Here is an 18698-nt window from a genome sequence, read left to right as displayed (position 1 = left end):
AGAGTTTAAGTGTTAACTTGTGGAAGTGCTGTAGCATTAAAGAATATGAGCTGAGATGTGATATGCAAGATGGGCTGTACAGTTTAATGAAGTCACCTTTGCAGCATTGTGGGGGTGGCAGATTTAAAGAATGAGACAAGACAGAACATTTAGAATCCAGGTGAGATCACAGTGAGGATATATGGTAGAGTAGAAGGTCACTGGAATGATAGACTATTCAGAAGAAAGAATTCTTTTTCTTACTAAGGTTATTTTTAAAATGTATATGTAGCAACTAAATCTATCCCAACTCTCAACTATTGAGGATGACTTTTCTCATCCTTCCTCTTCCCTACCTCCCTTGGGCCTTGCATTTGAAAAGATTGTCTATCAAAATGTCATTTATTTATTTATTTTAAAATCTGGCAGGTAAAACTAAATGTGCAATCAAAGCAAAAACTTAAAAAATGAAATTAAAGTTACTTAGGTGAATGCTCTTTTAATTTCCCTTAAGGTATTACTATGGGTAAATATGCCAGTTTGATCAGGATTTTTTGAAATATTTAAAATAATTCTGAAGATCCCCATTACTTCTTTTATGAACTCTAGAATGGAAGCCACTATAACTGTTAACAGAGTTATGATTATTACTGTTCTGTTTAGAGAGTACACCAGAATTATGCTTTGCAGAAATACATTTAATCTTAAGTGTAAAAAAAAAGGTGACGGTTTCATTTCTTCGAGTGCTACTATTATCCATTACCCTTTGCTTTGCCTCTGTAATTGAGTAAATAAAGTGAGTATGTTCATAGCAGAATATAATACCAGAGATGGGGAAAATTTGAAAGACTGGCAATCAGAATACCACAGGCTGCAGAACTGTTGCCAAAGCTAGAGAATGTGATTGGTTGAGTTAACAGAACAAACCTTTGAAAAATGACCCACTATGTATAATGTGATGTTCCAGTGAACCCCCTCAGAAGCCTCTCAAGGTACTGAACAAAGTGCCCAAAGAAGCAGGGAACACTCTCACTTATCCAGTCTTTGAGTTTGTACCATAGGCAGCAGAGCAGTCCCAAGCCTCTCTCCTGCTTCTCCACCCTTGTAATTCTTTCTTCTTCCCACTGTATGCAAGTAATTTCCTCTCCCTCTATGAAATCTTTCCTGAATGCTGCACTCCCCTTAGTTCTCTGCCTTTTCTCAAATCCACAACCTTCATTTTACTGCAGTTTAGCATTTAACTTAAAATACAATTGTATTACTTCCTGTAGTTTCTACTGTATTAATTTTGACTCTAAAAAGAGATTAAAAAGTCTCTAAGGGCTAGAATTTATAAATGGAATGAAAGACAAAAATTGGTATGCTTTAACACAGTGCTGGAGGACTCCAATACCCTTTAGCTTATGCTTGATCATTGGCTAACAGAATACTTTGGATCTTTTTCTTAAATTACCTCTTTGATTCCTCTTTGATTTAGGGGCTTTCTTTATTCCTGCTAGTTATGTTCTAAAAACATACAGTGAAACAGGGTAATTTGGGACTATACTGGGTATTTGTTATGGGAGGGGGATGTGCTCAATAAACTTTTTTTATTGATACAATTTACTAATCCATTCTATTATTAGGCTAGTTTTTTTTTCCTTCAGTTTTTACTCTGATAGGTGATAAGTTCAGTGAGTACTTTTGTTCAAAAGTGTGGAATGCTCTCATTGAATTATTTCCCTCTTATACATTGCCCAGAAGTCAGATTGTTGGGTCAAAAGGTATGATCATTTTCATGATTCTTACAGTCTCACTGGTTGCAGTGATTTATAATATTAACTACAGCTTATGAGTACATTTATTTCACTAATTTTTCTTCTTACTGTATTATAAAGCCTCTTTGTCATTTCTATATATTCTCTTTTTTATGGCCAAAGACTAGCCACATAGTTGTATTCATTAGAATATGATAAGAATTGCTTGGCACCAATTCAAGTCCACTTTAATTAGAAGGTTCTTTTTCATTCCCAGCCCCAAGGTGTAGCAGATCTCATTGGTTAAACAGTGAAGAAGAAATCATCTAGTAGCTACTAACAAGAGAAAAACACTATTTCTTTTAGAATTCAAGGTACGATTAATGACAGTAGATAGTGATTACCACATATTACCAAAAAACACATCTTCTGCTTACTTTACATGGCATGAAGTCAGTAATGTTACTTGGTAGTAAATGAGTACCCATTTAATAATCTGCAAAACAATCCCATTTCAGAGGTGAGAAAAATGGACCCAAAAAAAGTAGAGACTTGCCCAAGGGCACCCAGTTTGCAAGTATCAGAGCTGAGATCAAGATCCGGGGAGTTTGGCTCCAAAGTCCAGGCTCTTAAAGAGCACATTGTATTACTTGTCACTATATTCTGACCTTCCAAAATTAATATTACCATTTTTTAATGACTACATTTCAAGTGTCATTAATTATTACTTCTGTTATATGTACATATTCACATACATATTATATATGTAAAAATATGTGCTTACATATTTAAAATGTATAAAATATATATATGTATACATTTGTATATATACTTTACATATTATAACTATATATTACAATAATTGCATTTCAAGTGACATACATGCCACTTATTGTATAGTGTCAAAATGTTATGGTCAGGTTAGGTTGCTTTTGGTAATCAGTAAATATTTCCCACTTACCAAATCTATAAAATAGGCCCCAAATTAAATATATTTTTACTAAATTTGCTGCAGGTATGCTGTAAACTGAACCAGTTCCCGGATTATGTATATCAACTATGCTTTCTAATTACTTTGTAGAAGAAACTTTTTTTTTCTTTTTGCAGCTACTGTAATTTATTACAAATGGACAACACAAAAACACATTCTGTACAATTCTGTAAAAATACACTGTAGTCTTTATTATGTCAGGATGATTCACTCACAAGTTAGTATTTTGTTGCTGAAAATTACTGTTAGGAATTAATTGCCCTGTGTATTTTATTTGTGTTACGTGAACTTATGCATTATTCCCATAAATCACTTGCTGTGCATAGTACTCATAAAAAATGGTTGTGTTTGAGCAGTAGCTCAGTCACCTGAACTTTTCAGTTACTCATATTTTGTTTCCACCTTCCAGGTTTTCTTTTGCAAATGACAAACATTTATCATAGAGAATATTGTCTTTTGTTTAAGAGTAGACAAGAAACTTTAAAACTTAGAGCAATTTTTTTCATATATCAAATAAATACCAATGTCAGTAGCCAGAGATAGTAGACACTCAGTGAAGTAGTAAAATGACTGTAGCAGTAAATCAGCTTCTGATCTTTTTTGCACAATGGTTTTACACACATTAAAAAAATGATTTTTTTTACACAAAATATGTCAGATGCAGCAAAAGTGGTTCTAAAAGGGAAGATTATGGCAATGCAGACCTATATCAAGAAATAAGAACAATCTCAATCTAATCTTAAAACTAAAGAATTAGAAAAAGAAGAACAAAGCCCAAAGTTAGTAGGACAAGGAACATAATAAAGATCAGAGAAGAAATAAATAAAATAGAGACTAAGAAGAGAAAAAAATCAATGAAATCAAGAAAGATAAACTAAATAGACAAACCCTTAGCCAGATTTATCAAGAAAAAAAAGGACATAAATAAAATAAGAAATTTAAAAGAAGTTACAATTGACACCACAGAAATTCAAAGAATTATGAGAATTCTATGAAAAATCATATGCCAATAAATTATATATGTATTTATATGGCTAATGATCCTGTTCCAACAAGATCTGAGTAGTAGATAGACAAGAGAAGTGATAACTACAAGCTACTGAACTGTTAGTGTAGAGATAATACTTTGGAATAAGAGGCAAAGAATATTTGCACAGGTGAGTTATCCATGAGGCAGAACTTTAACTAAGCATAAGTTAGTCACAGGAGTAGCCCAGATTCAAGGAAAGGCAAAATAGATCCCACCTCTCAACGGGAAACATGGCAAAGAGTATAGTTTCTTTATTATACTATAGGTACTTAACAGCACCACTGGCACATAGTATGTAGTAAATGTTAGCTGTAATTGGCACTATTATTTTACTTTTTCTGAACTGTAGGTGAGCCTTGGCATTTGCTGTTCCCTCTACTTGGAAAACTTCCCTGGGATGGATGGATGGATGGGTGGATGAATAGAAATAAATGACATCCTCTCTCAATTCTGGTATTTGCTTAATATCAACTTGCCAGAGATGCCTCCCCTGATTACGTGAAATAGCATCCATACTACCACCTTAACATCCACCAATTCTCTCATCTACTCTGGGTTTTTTACCTTCATAGTACATCTTACCATCTATATTATCTATTTATTGTCTGTCTACATTAAAGCAGAATATTTTTTCAATATAGTTATTCTAGATTCTGTATACTCAGCACCTAGAAGAACACTTAGCACATGGTAGGCATTTAATGCATATAAATAGAGTGAATAAATTCATGAACAACAACAACAAAAATAATTACCTAACGCATTTGATATCACTTCTAGGATACCATAGACTATATACTATTTATTCCAGAACGATCTTAGTCACAGTATTTGTGTACTTAATGCTGTCATCTGTGATGTCTTCCCATGAGAATTGCCTGTTATAGTATGTGTACTCTTGGGAAGCAGGGAGAATATTATCATCTTAAGTTTCTTGGCAGTCATATGTCACTAATTAGATGGTGAACTCATGGGTGTAGGGGGCAGTATCTTCTATTGCTTTTGTATTCTTTCAGCAAATAAATATTTAGTATTGTATGTGTAACTTGAGCTTCCTAAATGTTTAATGGTTAAATTAGAAGGTAAGGCTCTTTGCAATCCAGTTTTCCAAGATAACTTCTTGTGTTGTTTTTGTAATATAATAACAATATCTTATTGACTATTGACACATGCCAACAAACCATGTTTTTGTATTATAGTAATTTTCTTATGAAATTACCACCTTTCCACTTCTTTAGGGTGACATCTCAGAATTGAGAATCTTCTTTTGCCTCCAGTCAAAGTGAGACTGTGTTATATAGGTCAGAAATTTTTGGTGACCTAGTTTTTTTTTTTTTTAAGTAAACTTTTAGTTTACAATACTTTTTCAGATGTACAGGTATTACAGAGATAGTTCAGAGAATTCCTGTGTGTTCCATATGTACCCACTTTCCCCTTTTTAACACATGACTATGGGTTATTTGTCAGAACTAATGAACTAGTTTTGATACATTATAATGATCTGAAGTCTATACTTTTATTTCTGAATATCCCAGTTTTAAAGGTTATTTCCAGTAATTTGTAAAAAAAAAAATAGAAGTCAGTAATCAATGTCCATACCAGGTAGTGGCCTTCCGATTCTTAAAAGAAGTATCAGTAACTTTAATGAGCTTATCAGGAAATAAGGAACTTGTGTAATAATGTGGGTTTAAAATTCAAGTGCAGGAATCTTATAGCTTAACATATTTTCTTTGTAAATTGGGTTTTAATAAAGATGGCAGTTTGGTATTTGATCACTATTAAAGCTCTTTTGTTTTTCCCTAGAAAATATGGTACTATATCTTACTACGCTGATGGACAGTGACTGCAATGGCGTTTCTGGTGGGGGGAGCACTTGATAATATGGGTGAATGTTGAAACCATAATGTTGCTCATGTTAAACCTTAATAAGATTGTATATTGATGATACATTAATGAAAAAATATATGATACTACAACATGCTTTGTTCTTCATAATCTATCCTAAGGTCTTTGGTCAGTAACATGCTGCCATGGAGTAGGAAATGTGCCCTCCTGGGACTAATTTGGGACTTAGCTTAGTACATAGTACACAGAATAAGTGGCCAGTGGCTCAGAACCTAATTTCTATAGTTCAGATTGGCATAAATTTGATCTAGTTCTTTTCCATAGGACTGTCTGATTAAATTTTATACCAGAGAATATTAGAGATATGGGTCCTTTGCTGTTTCAGTGGAGTCTTTTCCTCAGCTTTAATGCAGTCCTGGGTAAAGTAGAAACTTAATTCTGTCTTTTTTAGGGCCTTCCTAATTTGCCATTGTCAAATCAGCAATGAAGAGCACTGCTTCTTAAAAACTCTGCTCTTATTAAATTACCTTCAATAATTCTCTTGGCATATATTTTACTATATTATCTGAACTATAAAATAAATAAAAATTGTACTTAATGAAAATTTTATATTATTATAATGAAGCTCTGAAAACATCCCAAACCTCAGAAGATATTTTTTCCTTAGTTTATATTTTAAATTCTAGAAAGCAAGTTAGTAGACTTAACTACTTTAATTGATTTAATTAGAAGTGAAAAATTATAGGAGTAACTCAATTTGAAGTATAGATTAAATAAGAAGAATTACATTAGGATTAATATCTTTTAAAGGTTTGAATTTAAATAAAATGCATTTAATCATAGCTTATGGTTTCTTCTTTAAAAGATTGTAATAGCATAGAGGCAAACTAAGTGTTGGTATATATCAATACATGGGGAAAAAATTTGCCATGAAATGTGTCTGACAAGGAAATTGATTTAAAACTGTTTTTCAAATGGTATGCTTTAGATTATTGTTCTCTAGTGTCTGAATAGATATTTCTTGGTAGGGGTTGGGAAGGAAGTGTTTTGAGCCCAAGTAAGTTTAAGAAGTATTAAGCTAAACAAATTGAAGATGTTGCCTGCAGGACTTTTCAGAGCCTTTAACACTTTCTGAATTTCTAAGGGTATATATAGTATGCCTTGCTTTCCCAACTTATTTATTCCTAGGTCACCTAGTAACATTTTCCAGGAAAATGTTCTGAGTACACAAATTTGACCTGTTTTAGGAATTCATATCTTTGAAAATGTTGAGGACTTTTTTTCAGTTATAGTGCTGTGATATCTTTTACATATGTTGCTTATCCCCAGTTCTATACCTCAAGATGGCTTCCCAGTATATACTATGAAGGCATTATATCCAACCTTCCACTCAGTACCTCCCTTCTGTTAACTGAAGTTTTGTTTCCACATGTGAACACATGTTAGAAATACCTGGGGAACTTTTTTAAAAGATTAAGATTCATGGCTCCTGATGCTGGAGATTCTGAGTGAATAGAAATGACAGGATTCTGTATTTATTACCAGCACTCAGGTGATTGTGATGCACCCAACACTGGTCATCTAGTTGGTGCTTTGGAACTGTTGAACTTATTTAAGTACATTTTTCAGATAGGTGATTAGATTTGGGGAACAGTTAGTTTGTGGTTATAAATCATGTGGGCTAGCCATTACACTGACCTCTAGTGACCCTATAGGGTGATGTGCTATCTAAAACCTAATGTAAAACAATTGGTATTAATTATCATTTAAGAAAAGCAGAATATTCTTAAGGAGATTTTTGGTCACCTTCTAGTAAAGAAATACTGTATATACCACTTGTTTTTACTTTGAGTAGCTCTTTTGTGGATGGTATTTTACTTATACTATAAAAAGAAGTACTACATTCTATTTACTCATGGTGCCATCATTCTTAAATTATCTAAGAATATTATATTACCTAAGAGTAATATATTCTTAATATTATTCTTTCCTATTCATCTGTTAATAACATATTGACATTTAACCTTAAGCAAACAAGACAAAATCCTTGATTTATGTGAGCACTGATAATAGATTTTTTTCTTATAATTGTATGGTTATACTCTCAACCCAGTAAAATAATTCCATATTCCTGGAAATTCTCTAATACCTCTTATGACCATAGCTGGAAAGGAATAATATAAATAATAATTAATGGTTTGAGAGGCAACTAGTCTTAACATATCTTGGTTGAATAATGTTATATGAGCAATAATATATGAAACTCAAGAAACACTCATTAAATAAGAAATATCCACCATTGCTATAATATCCACTACTTGTTATTCTGAAGGGTCTTGCCAGTATAATAAGACATGAAACAGAAGTAAAAGGTGTGATTATTAAAAATTGGAGCTAAAAACATTACAAAGTGTATGTATTGAAAACCTGAGAGAATTTTTAAATTAAATTAACATGTTTAATAAACTGATTAGATATGAGGTATCCAAAATCCAGTTTTTTGTATACAAACATGATTTGATACATAGACTTATTATTTACATGTATTAATTGTTGGTGAAAAAACAAATAGAAAAGTTAAGTTGGCAATTTCAGGTTAGAGAATCAGGACAGAGCAGTGCCATAAAAATTCAGGGAGAAAACAGTCTTAAGGAGGGGTTAACAACTGTGGTAAATGTTATAGAGATCAATTAACGTGAATCCTGCAGATTCTGCTGATGGTCTAAAGATCATTGACCTTCTTTGACAGAGTCATATTGTGAAGTGATGGAAGTGGAAACCAGGCCATAGTGATTGAAGAAGGAATGTAATGTAAGATCCAAGACATCTATTTGACTTAGTAATGGAAAAAAATAAGAGACTGAGAATTTTGTTGTTGCTATTTTGTCATTTTGTTTTATTTTCGGAACCCTTCATTATCTCCCTTGTGACCCTGGAAACTCTTCAAAGACAGGCTTTCTGCTTCTCTGAGCAAGGCCTTGAATGTGTGAGACACTCATTGGCTTTATGTTTAATTCATGACTGTGAATTCAAGTTTTAACACAGTTATAGTGGGAAAAATACAAAATAAATTTCAGTGAGTTCTCATTTATTAAACTAGGCAGTCCTAAGCTCTGAGACATTCTGTCCCTGTGCCAACAAGAGCACTTTGCTGCTGCTCGTCTCCATGTCTCTTCCTCACTGATCTTGCTGCCTTTGTTCATGGCCTGCTTTTGGGATTTTTTTTTTTTTTACAGCTATGAAACCTACATAGTGGAACATGATGATATGTCTCCTGTAGGGTATGTGATGAGGAAAAGAGTTTGGCTTTGGAGTTCTTGGAGCCAGAGGTATTACCGAGGACTCAGAACTCAGCCTTGACCACTGCAGAGTCCACAACACAATGAACAAATTGAACTTCCATAACAACAGAGTCATGCAAGACCGCCGGAGTGTGTGTATTTTCCTTCCCAATGATGAATCTCTGAACATCATCATAAATGTGAGTAGATAGAACTTTAGAAATCATAATTACTGTGTGCCCACCAGTGACCACATTCAAGTTATGACTTAGTTAAGGGTGAAATCATTACAGAATGAGACCATTGTTAATGTGGCAGAACTGGAGTGTTAAAGTAGACTAAAGAGTATACTACCTTAATATATTTTAATATATACTTTGAATTATTTATGGCTTTAGTGCAGCTGCCTTCAACATTATTTCACCTGAGGGTAAAATGAGAGAATTTTGGTTACTATATTATAGAAAAATAAAAACTTTGCTATTTTAAACCTTTTATTGAAATATAATTTTTATTGATATATGATATGAATTTACTTTTCAAATGCTTTTGAGTTGTCACCTACACACATGAAATGGTAATTAATAATTGCTAGCATTTTAATATGCGTCTCGATCATTATTTTTAATGGTAGCCTAAGTCTAGCCAATTTCAAAAATAGGCTGTGCATTTGAACACTAATCTGTTGCTTATGGTTCCTGAGTCAGAGTTAACTCTCTTAGTTAACCTTGACATTGAGAAATATGACACTGTTTTTCTTAACTTTCAAAATTGAGTTATAATTCACATATAGCAAAATACAGGAAACTTAAGTGTGCAGCTCAGTGAATATTTACAGGTGTATTCACCCCTGTAATCATCACTCAACTTGCAATGTAGTAACCTAGAAATATCTTTTGTGACCCCTCTGACTCAATAATCTCCACCAAAAGGATAGTAACCAAAAGGATAGAAAAATCCCACCTCTATCATGATAGAGTAATTTTGCTTGTTTATGAACTTTGTGCAGCTGAAATTATGTGGTGCATTCTCTTTTGTATCATTTGGTCTGTGGAATTCATCTGTGCTGTTAGATGTAACAGTAATTCTTGTTCACTGTTGTGTAATATTCCACTGTATGGTTATGCCCAATTTGTTTATCTATCTGTCATAGATGGATATTGGGTTCTCTTAAGTTTAGGGCTATTACGAATAAGTCTGTTCTGAACATTTTATGTGTATGCACATATATATATATATATATACATTTCTTGGCTTATACCCAAGAGTGGTATTGGAAATCATAATATATATATATATATATGTTCAGCTTTGGTAGGGACTGCCAATTTTATGATCAACATCTTGACTTTCATATTCTTGCTTTTACTTATTTTATTCTGATGGAATTTGGGGAAAAAATTGCTTACTGCATGTTCTAAATTATATTTCTTTGCTATAATACCATATTTTTAACCTATTTGCTAAATAAAAGAATATTTCTAAATATTCTGCTGAATATATATGACATTTAAATAGCTTTATTAGAAAGTCTAGATAGGAAAGATTATGCTTATTACCATAATTATTTTGATTTTATTCTGACAGTCACCTCAGTTTCTTGATTTACTAATATAACCTCATTTTTGCTCATAGGGATTATCTGAGCATCAAGCCTTCCTATTTGACGAACGTCATAATCTCTTGGGCAGAATTTCTGTTGATCAGCTACAGTGCCACTTAGGGTACCTGAAGTTGTTTTTGGATATATGAAGTGATAGGTTATTATTTCTGCAGCATTTGGTTTTTAAAACCTAATGAAAATTGGCAACATATCTTTTTCAGTATGGGCACTGGCAAAATATTTTATCTACTTATATATGTGAATATGCTGTTTGGATTCCTTTATACAGTTGTATGAAAAGATACCTACTAAATTTTTTAAATATTCACCGTCCTGAACAAATAGCATAAGCGTTTAGGAAACTTCTCAGTTCTGTTTATCTTTTTACCTGGTAGAATATGTATCCTTGTGTTCATGTATGTGTGTATGCATACATACCGCATATGGAACAAAACCTTGCTTACCTCAGGTAGGTGGAAAGAAGATTGTTCTGACTTCAGGAAGAATACTAAGAGCTGACTATACAAAGAAATAAATTTGTACTAAAATCTCAGCTGATGAAGATAATTATGGGGAACAGACTGGAAGATAGCCCATCCATTCATTCCTGTAGATCAGTGGTTTTAAAATTCAGTGTACCTCAGAATTATTTGGGGAGCTTTTTAAATATTCAGCCTATTTGACTCTCCTCCATGGAGATGCTGATGTAAGTTCAGGGTAGGTACATAGGAATCTGCATTTAACAAGATCCCCTAAATTAAGATCCTTTAAAACCCTAAGCCAGGCAGGCAAAGACCTGTATACAGCACCACCTAGTTTCTTTCACTCCACAGAACTCTGTTTACTAGATTGTGTTTTTGGCATTATGTCAGTGGCCTACCCCTGAGAACAGATACATAGTAAACACAAAGTAAATGTTGGTAATTGTTCATCATCATCATGTCAAGAAATGTAAGATTATTTATATTTTGACTCTACAGTTTTCTAGTTTTGTGACCTTTGGATAAGTTGCTTAAGCTCGCTCATCTTCCTCACTTGTAAAAAGCAACTTGTCCAGTACCTAGCATATAGTAGGTGTCCAGTTTATATTAACTCCCTTTCTGCCTTCCCTTTATGAGGAATAATTAAGGGGCAGCATGGCAATGAAAAGACATGAAACACACACATCTGAATTCAATGCCATGTCGGAATGACTTGGAAATTTCGTTAAAACCCCCTTAGCTTCAACATCTTCACCTGTAACACAGGAATAATACCTGTACTTTAGGGTGATTATGAGACTTGAGAGTTTAGCACATAGCATAACTCCTGCCACAATAGTAGCAGTTATTACTACTTTAATTCCTGGTCAGAGATTAATTTTACATATCTTCAATTCCTTTTTTGGCAAAATTTGTATAATAACCCTTACAGGAAAGCCAGGAGCATGGGCCTGGACTATAAAGCTATGTATCATTATGATTAAGGTGAGTTTTAGAGTGACGGACACCTAGGTTGAAATCCCCAGTCCTTCACTACTCTACAGTCTTGGGCAAGATAATTTTTTTCTCAGCAGGGTCATGGAGAGGATTTTTAAAGATATGCATAAAGTGCTTATTACAGTGCACAGCACCTGGGGATTGCTCAGTAAGTGAGCACTTCATAGAATAGCGGTTGTTTTAATTTGTTTGAGCTGTTTGTTCATTTCATTAGGGCACTTTATTAATGAAATTCCAGTGGAGAGTCTGAACCCCCCATGTAGGCCTGTAAGATTTCCTTATTCCAAGGCATGTAGACTCCCCTGCCAGGCACAGACCTCTCTTTGGCAAACTGTTAGACCAAAGGAGGGAGGTGGGGACTGTGTTAAGTAGTATGGAAGCCCCTACTGCTAGAAAACCAATTCAAGTTTGTCTTTTTCTACAAAGTGTTATCTTTGTATTCAGAAAATAGCAATTAATGTTTGTAGAGTTATAGTATAACAGATTAGCTGCAGCAGAAAGTCGTATTAATTGTCTCATATTTTTCATCGTTTCTAAATTGTTTTTTAAACAGAGTTTGTTTCCTGACAATGTTGAAAGAATGTTGTCTTTCTGCATGTGGGGCAAAATTGGTTTTTTGGTGATGACAGATTGTCCATGTGTTGAACTAATAAGAGCTGTTTTAATAATCATCAGATAAATATATTAAATATGGAAGCTTAGAAATTTTTATAAATAAAATCATGGTAAATGTAAGAGCCATAAACTTTCTGAGTGATATAAATAGTGGTCAAGAATTTATATCTCTTCATGAGAACTAAAACAAACAATTCTTTTATTCTGGAGCATATTTTAAATATTCTTGCTTAATAACAAACCACTGATATTTAGGATCAAATGCTGTTTTTATTAAAAGCTCCATATAGAGTATATTTTAGGTAATGCTTTAATGATTGTTGTTAATATGTCATACTCTATAGTACTTTTTAAAGTTCCCATTGTTCCTGGAAAGGGGAACCCTCCTACACTGCTGGTGGGAATGTAAGCTAGTTCAGCCACTGTGGAAAGCAATATGGAGGTTCCTCAAAAAACTAAAAATAGAAATACCATTTGACCTGGAAATTCCACTCCTAGGAATTTACCCAAAGAAAACAAGTTCTCAAATTCAAAAAGACATATGTACCCCTATACTTATTGAAGCATTATTTACAATAGACAAGATATATTACAATAGACAAGATTCATCAGTAGATGAATGGATAAAGAAGAGGTGGTACATATACACAATGGAATACTATTCAGCCATAAGGAAGAAACAAATCCTACCATTTGCAACAACATGGATGGAGCTAGAGGGTATTATGGTCAGTGAAATAAGTCAGGCAGAGAAAGACAAATACCAAATGATTTCCCTCATTTGTGCATAGTTTAATATACACATGCAAAAATATTCTGATACACAAATGGTCAGAGTTGTGAGTTGCTGCCTTTGCCACTACTAGCTGCATGACTTTAAGCTTTCTGGGTTTTATTTTCTATTTCTATAAAATGAAGAAGTTAACCTAGATGGTCTCTTGGAGTCATCCTCAACTCTCATAAGAATTAGTGATACTGAATTCAACACAGCAGACTCGGCAGAATTACTATCCCTAAAAGCACTTTGCTAAATATTGGAGAAATCATTAGACTGTATCTTTTAAATAAAGAATATTTTATCATTCAACTTATCCCAGAGTTCTGATAATATGGTTTTGTTATATTTTAACTCTACTAGGACTCTGAAAAGGATCCTGTTTGAGTACTTAAAAGAGAAAAGATAATAAAACTGATTCAGATAAATAAAAGCTAGGCATTCACTCATACATTGTTACGAGTATTTTGCTTAGACCGTCAAGAGGAAAACTTCGCTTGTAAAGATACTTGCCGTATTTATACTTTTCATAATCTGAGTAGGCAGGTTTCAGTACCTTCTGAAATACTCATTTATCATACACGATGGTTTTAGAGTAAGTCCTTGTCCATGTATCATAAAATTTATGAGTCTTGTACAAGATTGCATTGCTATTTTATTAGCAGGTTGCAAAAAATTGTACTGTGATCATCATCATTGAAACACTGTGTAGATTAAAGTGATTTCCATAAACCAACAGTTGCTTTGCTAGCATCAGCTTGTCCTTTCAAAGCATTTATTTAGGATACATTAAACTACCTGATTCTGGCTCACTCTGTGGATTTGGTTGAATTATTATCTCAAATTGTATGTTGTTTTTTCCATGTAGGTTAAAATTCTGTGTCACCAATTGCTGGTCCAGGTGTGTGACCTACTCAGGCTGAAGGACTGTCACCTCTTTGGACTCAGTGTTATACAAAGTAAGTCTTACTCCCAACTCTGATGGATTTAGCCAACTGTCCTGAGGAAATGACATTTTATAGCTGTAACTTAAATTGGGCATACTGTTATAAAATTGTGATTGTCAAAACACCCCTAACCTGGTCATCATTTTTAGCCTAGTATTCATTTTTTAATCTTAACTATTATATATTTCCTACAAGATTTAGAACTTCAGGTCATGTTGTATTATACTTTGAACTTAAATATTGCTTCCTTTTTAGGAGTCTGGATTTTATGTCTTTGCTCTTTTATGTTTTAATGAACCAAGCATGATTTTTGTTTCCTTGCACTCAGGTAGCAATTGGAGCCAGTAGGAAATTATCTTGAATGTTTTTGCAATTGAATTTGTCTTCTAATTTTTGAAGCTAAAAGAATTTAGACATAAGAAAACAGATTTTTCTCTAAGTTCTCTTCCTATTCACTATATAGTATAATAAAGCGATATATTAATTTACTCTTATTTTCTATCTTTCCCTCCTTATACCTTCTCTTTTTTCCAGTCAAACTCTATTACTTAGAGATAAGGAAGGGGTCAGTTTCTTCTGTGTACTTTATGTGGAGAAGATTTTCAAGTAAAGGGCTCCACATAAACTTTTTCCCTATAAAATACCTTAGAGTTAAATTCCTAGGACTTACCTACAGCTATTTCTTATAAACTTCTTTCAAATCATGTTTTTTAATTTGTCTAATTTAGTCTTATGCCAGAAACCTTTCATATTTTTGCTCAGTTTTTAAAGAAGACTTTTTGTGAAATGTGTTTAATTATATTGTATACTTGGATATGAATTGTTTTCTACTACTAGAGCAAAGATACCTTGAGAATCTGAATAGTACCATAAAATGCTTAGATCTGCCAGGTTGGAAACTGTATCATGGGCAACTGATAAGCAAGGCCCTTCTCCAAAATATGAACTGTTTTCAGTTATCTTTTGGAGAGGCTGAAAATGATGGATCAGGGAACACATCAGGAGCCAGTGAATCAGCCATTTTGCTCTTCAATTTCTTCCTGTTCTCGTTAAAACAATAAAAACACAAATGCTGAGCTCCAGCCTTTCATTAGTACATACCTCAGTCATTTTTTTCATTGAAAGATCTGGGAGAAATGAGATACCTATAGATTCTAAAAAAATTTTTCTTTTATTCTAAACTCAAAGTTGATTCTTCATACTATAACCACAGCCACAGTTGGTCTGTATTCAACAGATCAGTCTAATAAAACCAGTTTATAGCTTCCTTAGATTTTAAAATAAGAGTTTTTAAGATGTTCTTGTTAAAAGAGATATTGCACTGTGGCAAAAGAACATGGGAACAGGATTCAGATGGCCTGGTTTTAATTCTGGTTCTACCACCAGCTTGCTGTGTGGCTTGGGACATGTCACTTGACTTCTCTCAATTTCAGGTCTCTCACATGTTATGGAAATTACTGCTCCACCTGCTTTGTTGAGAATTCTTAAAATACAAAGCTCACATCAAACTTTCAGATGGTAGACATAATAGTGGTAATTTACAAATATGTGCTATTATGTGAACAGTCTCAGTTCTATTTATTTCTTCATCCTGGAACTCAAGCCAAATACAAGTCAGATTCAACAAGAAGGTTGTCTGTTCTTGTCCATTTCATGTTTAACTGGAAACCTAGGAGAGATGAGAGATAGTTTTAGTTGAACTGATAAAGGGATTTAAATAGCATCCTCCTTTTTTTTTTTTGTCTTTGAGACCTCTTCCTTATCCTTTTCATTCAAATTGCTTGGCTTAAAATGCCATTCATGGCCAAAGAGTAGCTTTACCCTTCCTATTGTCTTATGGCACTTCTCCAGTCAAACCCAGGCATTTAGTCAGGAGTGATAGTGTGGTCAAGTGTTATTCTTGGAGTAGTCAAAGAGACACCCTTCCTTTCTAGAATGATTACATTTTTATGCGGAGCTTTCCATGAATATGCTATATCCCCTGAGAGAGGGTTAGAGAAAAAGGAATAAGCTTTTAAAAAAAATATTTAGAACTTTGTACAAGATAGGAATGCCAAAGGCTTTTCTTGTGAAATACATCTCTTTTAAAAGATTCTCTTTAGAAAACTTGTATTTTTTACCAGCTTGTTTTCACACATTTAGATCATTTTTTACTTGGGTTTTTAGCAATCTTATTTTCTATTCACCTTAAAGAACATTATTCCCTTGAAGAAATATTTTTGGCATTCATCTTGTTTTGTGTAAGATTCTTCTCTTTCCACAAGATCGATCCCAAAGGCAGTGTGAATAAATGGATCATTTTCATACTGTGTCTTACGTGGAGAACACAGAAGGAATAGTTTTAAAGACTGTTCTTCACAAAGTGGCAGGCTCCTCACTTGGGAATGGGCCATTACAATCCATGTTTTCTGATTTCTTACATAGCAATTAAGATAGTGTTTCTGCCCTGTTTTGTTATTTTTGCACCTATGAGAAGAGTCCTCTGTGAGCTAAACAAAAGCCATGTTTTTCTAAGACCAAGTAATTCCCACAGTGTTGGGAGTTAGCTTGTAATGACCCTAGAAACTAAGTAAAAGCAGGAGTTGGAAACTAATATTTCTCCTGAAAATAGTAGGTGTTTTGTATTGCAGAAGCAAAATAATTCATAAAGGATCTCATTGATGTCCAGCCCACAGAACCTACTATCTTTTAACATCTTGTTGAGTTGTTTAAATTCAGAGTAGATTCACAAATCTTGAGACTTTTTTAAAAAACCTATTTCTTTGTGTATTCTTTTCTTTTTAAAAGACCTATCCTTTATCATCATGTCTTTTTTTAATGTGCAGATAATGAACATGTATACATGGAGTTGTCACAAAAGCTTTATAAGTATTGTCCAAAAGAATGGAAGAAAGAGGCCAGCAAGGTACGACAATACGAAGTCACTTGGGTGAGATTACATTTATAAGCAAAATTATTTTGTTTTTTTAAAAGGTTTATTTTAGTGTTATACATTAGAAAAATATCTTAGAATGGGAAAGGAAAATGAATAATAAGTCCTAACATGTCACGTTAGTGAAGTTTTAATAGCCTATAGCATATAGCAATAGATTTCTGATAATTGGTTAAATAACATTTAATAATAACGTTTTATAATCTTAAAATACTGCTTTGAAATGAAAAGCATGAAAAAAACTACTTGTTCCTCCTCTGTGGCTATGTTAGCTGTCAAAACTGAAGTTATTAGTAATTTTTAAATCTACATTTAACATACTTACTTTAGATACTTTGTTACCATATTGTACCTGGTGTCTTTATTTAGTAAACACCAATATTCCTTTTAAATGTTGGGGAGGGCCCATTCACAGGGAATTTACCTAATGTTTTCAGGATCACTCCAGTAAGTCAGGAATAAATCCCCAGTGTCTAATCCTAGATCCTCCAATTTGTATTTAAGAATTCTTGGAATAAACTGGAAGTCTACTTCAAAGCCAAGTACAAAGTAAGAAACATGAATGACTAAATAAACAAACAGCATATTAGAATTCAGTATGTGGAATGTCAGCGAAACAAGAGAACATTTGTAACAAGCAAATGGTCACCACAGGGGACAGAGCTGGGAGAAGAGCTGGATCTCAGCTAGAAATGTCCACTGGCACTTTTATTTTTATCTTCCCTTATGTTGTCATGGGCATTACAGTGAACGAGTATCAGATGTATTGATGATGCTTTATAACTTCTGGTTGTGCATGAACCTGGCATTCATTTGGGGCAATGTCTACCCATTGCTAGCCCCCACTCATTGAAAGTAGATAAAAACCTTTCAGTGTTTAAAAGGTATCTTGTTAATAATGGTATTTTGCTGCTTTTGAAACCCATTCTTGAAGTAACTAAAAATAGCTTGGTTTTTATGTGTGTCTCTGTCTTAGGGTATTGACCAATTCGGACCTCCAATGATCATCCACTTCCGCGTGCAGTACTATGTGGAAAATGGCAGATTGATCAGGTATGAGGACATGGAGAAATTATTAACCTTGATTTACCTGTGGCATTCATCTTCTGACATACCAAATAAAGTTCCATGTTTATTTTTCTTTCCTGCTAAAAATAAATTCCATAAAAGCAGGGATTTTTCAAAAAATCTTTTTGCACACTCTTGTATTCTTAGTTCTTAAAACAGAGGTACCGTAGGCATTCAACAAGTATTTACTGAATGAGTGAATGATAATCTTAGACTGTTGCTAAAATTGTTAATATCACTGGCTCACATTTTCTGTACTGCACATTTTCAATAACAAATCAGTCATCAAAAAGTTATTTGAGAAGAAACAAACAGTCTTGTGAAGAGTGGAGAAATTGTTTAAAGTTATATTCATTAGTTAATTAAAAGATTCTTTTCTGGTGGTAGGGTGGGGAGTGGGGGCAACAGCAAGAAATCT

At 33.5% G+C, this 18698-nt stretch overlaps 1 protein-coding gene across 7 annotated transcripts in view; it reads left to right on the top strand.

Moving 5' to 3' along the window:
• FRMD6 (FERM domain containing 6) overlaps positions 1-18698 on the top strand; it is a 230726-nt gene that overhangs the window by 185743 nt on the left and 26285 nt on the right. For 4 of the 7 annotated variants that reach the window (XM_073211247.1, XM_037016060.2, XM_073211246.1 and 1 more), the window contains 4 exons: positions 8818-9062; positions 14202-14292; positions 17106-17209; positions 18189-18265. In XM_073211247.1, the coding sequence (XP_073067348.1) occupies positions 8964-9062; positions 14202-14292; positions 17106-17209; positions 18189-18265 (371 nt within the window). In that variant the 5' untranslated portion in view covers positions 8818-8963. Of the gene's footprint in view, positions 1-8373; positions 8393-8817; positions 9063-14201; positions 14293-17105; positions 17210-18188; positions 18266-18698 lie in introns of those variants that run through there. The other 3 variants (XM_073211248.1, XM_017671198.3, XM_017671197.3) reach the window with 3 other exon arrangements.

This window comes from Manis javanica, chromosome 8 (assembly GCF_040802235.1).
Source record: "Manis javanica isolate MJ-LG chromosome 8, MJ_LKY, whole genome shotgun sequence".
Taxonomy (NCBI): Eukaryota; Metazoa; Chordata; class Mammalia; order Pholidota; family Manidae; genus Manis; species Manis javanica.
Note: the sequence above shows the minus strand (reverse complement) of the source record. Positions and strands in the feature narration are given on the sequence as shown.